The sequence below is a fragment of the Nanorana parkeri genome, unplaced genomic scaffold (assembly GCF_000935625.1).
Source record: "Nanorana parkeri isolate BGI_ZX_2015 unplaced genomic scaffold, ASM93562v1 scaffold1000, whole genome shotgun sequence".
NCBI classification, from domain to species: domain Eukaryota; kingdom Metazoa; phylum Chordata; class Amphibia; order Anura; family Dicroglossidae; genus Nanorana; species Nanorana parkeri.
The window spans coordinates 465,669-467,865 of record NW_017307268.1 but is presented as its reverse complement, the minus strand read 5'-3'; the positions used below and the strand labels follow the sequence as shown (position 1 = coordinate 467,865).

General features: G+C 47.4%; 1 protein-coding gene across 1 annotated transcript in view; it reads right to left on the bottom strand.

The window, feature by feature from the left end:
- Positions 1-1,484: 1,484 nt before the first annotated feature.
- LOC108795735 (collagen alpha-1(XI) chain-like) overlaps positions 1,485-2,197 on the bottom strand; it is a 71,917-nt gene continuing 71,204 nt past the window's right edge. The window contains exon 5 of the mRNA XM_018567022.1: positions 1,485-1,529. Coding sequence (XP_018422524.1) covers positions 1,485-1,529 — 45 coding nt within the window. The remainder of the gene's footprint in view (positions 1,530-2,197) is intronic.

Genomic DNA, 2,197 nt, shown 5'->3' with positions numbered 1-2,197 from the left:
CCCCCCCCCACCCCCAATAAAAATAGTCTCAACTGTGATATTTACATATGAAAGGGTGGTGCTATGTACATATAAAAAAAAGCCACGACTCATTCTCCCAAGAAAAAATGTCTGCACGTCGCTAGAGTGTTCGGGTTTCACTTGAAGAAAAGGTGGCAACCCTACTTGGCCTGTGTGTGCCTCCAGCACACACAGCCACCTGGCTCCCCTCTGACGTCTGGCTGGAGTCCTCCTGACTCCTGAACACCTCTGTTCCTCTTCCCAGCTGGAGCCCAGAACATTGGCCAGCACCCTTTCCATAAGGGCTGTGCACAGTTGTGCAATAAGGTCCTGGCCACTACTAAACCCCGGACCCGGGAATGGAGATTTCAGGATCCCATGCCAAATCCAGAAATCCTGGGAAGAGCCTCAAAGCCAGCTCTTTCCCAGTACAAGAACTCGCCTCCTGGAACCGCTCAGCATCTCTGGCTGAGAGTCCTGGGTGACTACAACCCCCAGTTCTACCGTGGGATTGCCACACAATACCCATGGGGATTGGAAAGATTCATGTAACTAAGTTTTGATGGGGTTTTCCCACTTTGTAGCCCATTAGAGACCCTTCTCTGCAGTACCTGGCATGTTGCTATGGCAGCCAGTGGCCTGGTTTGCATGCAATAATTGACCCTGTGTTACCCCCAGTATGGGATCCCCAGTGACTCATACAGCACCCCTAATACCAGCTGTTCACATTAGTGGCCACAGTTACATTAGGTACATGCCTGCCTGGCCAAGCTACTGGAATGGCAGAAAAATCCAGACAGGTTCTGTTTTTTTCTAGGCATGGTCCCACTGCTGCCTTTGCTGTGCACCGATGTTCCTCACTTCTACATATCAGCCAGCTGGAACTAAGTTGACCTAGGTTGATCGATACATGGAAAGCAGTCCTTCATTTTCAATGCCACCCTTGATTTTTCACAGTGGGAAGAGGCAATGATCAAAGGAAGGGATGAGTTTTTCTCACAAACCTTTCACAGACCTTAAGAGGGGTCCCCTCTGCCCCCAGGCTCCTGCTATGGTTATAGTTACACCCTTGGCTGCCATTGCTAACCTCCTTCGAACAACGCTGGTTGGCCATCCCTGGATTCATTACTTTGGGAGCCACTTGACCCAAAACAAGTATGAGTGAGCGAAGTTTAGAACTCGGAAACACAGAAGCCAGATGTTTGGCATGGCAGCATTTTCAGAAGGAGAGGTCACCAATGGAAGACCATAGATCTCTCTTATGACAATTTTCCATTCAAGGTACATTTAGTGGACCCTCTGACCTCGGGAAGGCCATGTTTCCTGGATAATATTAGCAATTCACTGATGGGGGGGGGGTCACATATTTCCTGCAGCTGCATACTCAGCTCTTTGGTTCTGGAAAGAATCGACTGACAGCAAACGGTTGCTAAATATTGTACATAACATAACTGGGATGATAAGTCCGAGACAACATTTCAGCTTCACAGATCATCAGAAAACACCCAAATGTCGGCAGCTTCCACCGTCTATGAGCGGGAGATAAGAGGCAAAGCTCTCAGTCCACAGCCCAAGCCCAACCATTACTCACATACTGTACATATTTAAGACTTTGAAGCACGTGGATGATTAACGTAGGCATTACCGTGTCAGTCCGCAACAGTTACAAATAACTGATGTCCAGAAGTCCACAACCTCCAATTATTATGAGAAGGAATGCAAAATAAATGTTCAGTACATGTGAACTCAGTGGGTGGTCCAACAATGGCGCTGACCTCCAAATTTGTATCGGCAAACTCAGCTGTCACTTCCCATACACCCAACACTTTGGCTGGCGACAGAATAAATGGCCATGTCTGGGAGTATTTGGGGCTCAACTGAACTTTCTGGGGCCTCTTGGTGACAGACACTACATTACTATAGTGGGTTCCTCTCTGGTTCACACACAGAAATAATATTGATATTCATTTATGTATATGGCCACTGCTCTTCAACCAGGGCCGGATTTACTCTCCCTACTCTCGCCCCAAGGCCAGGTTCCACAATAGCCCCCCCCCGCGCCGCCAATCCCCCCTCCCCATCAATTGAGAATGGCAACCAGATGGAAGGGCGGCGGGGTTAGTTTCAATTTTTTTTTTTACTATTTCTTTATTTTTATCACCTTTTTTTTTTTGTATTCAATTATTTCTTCTTATTT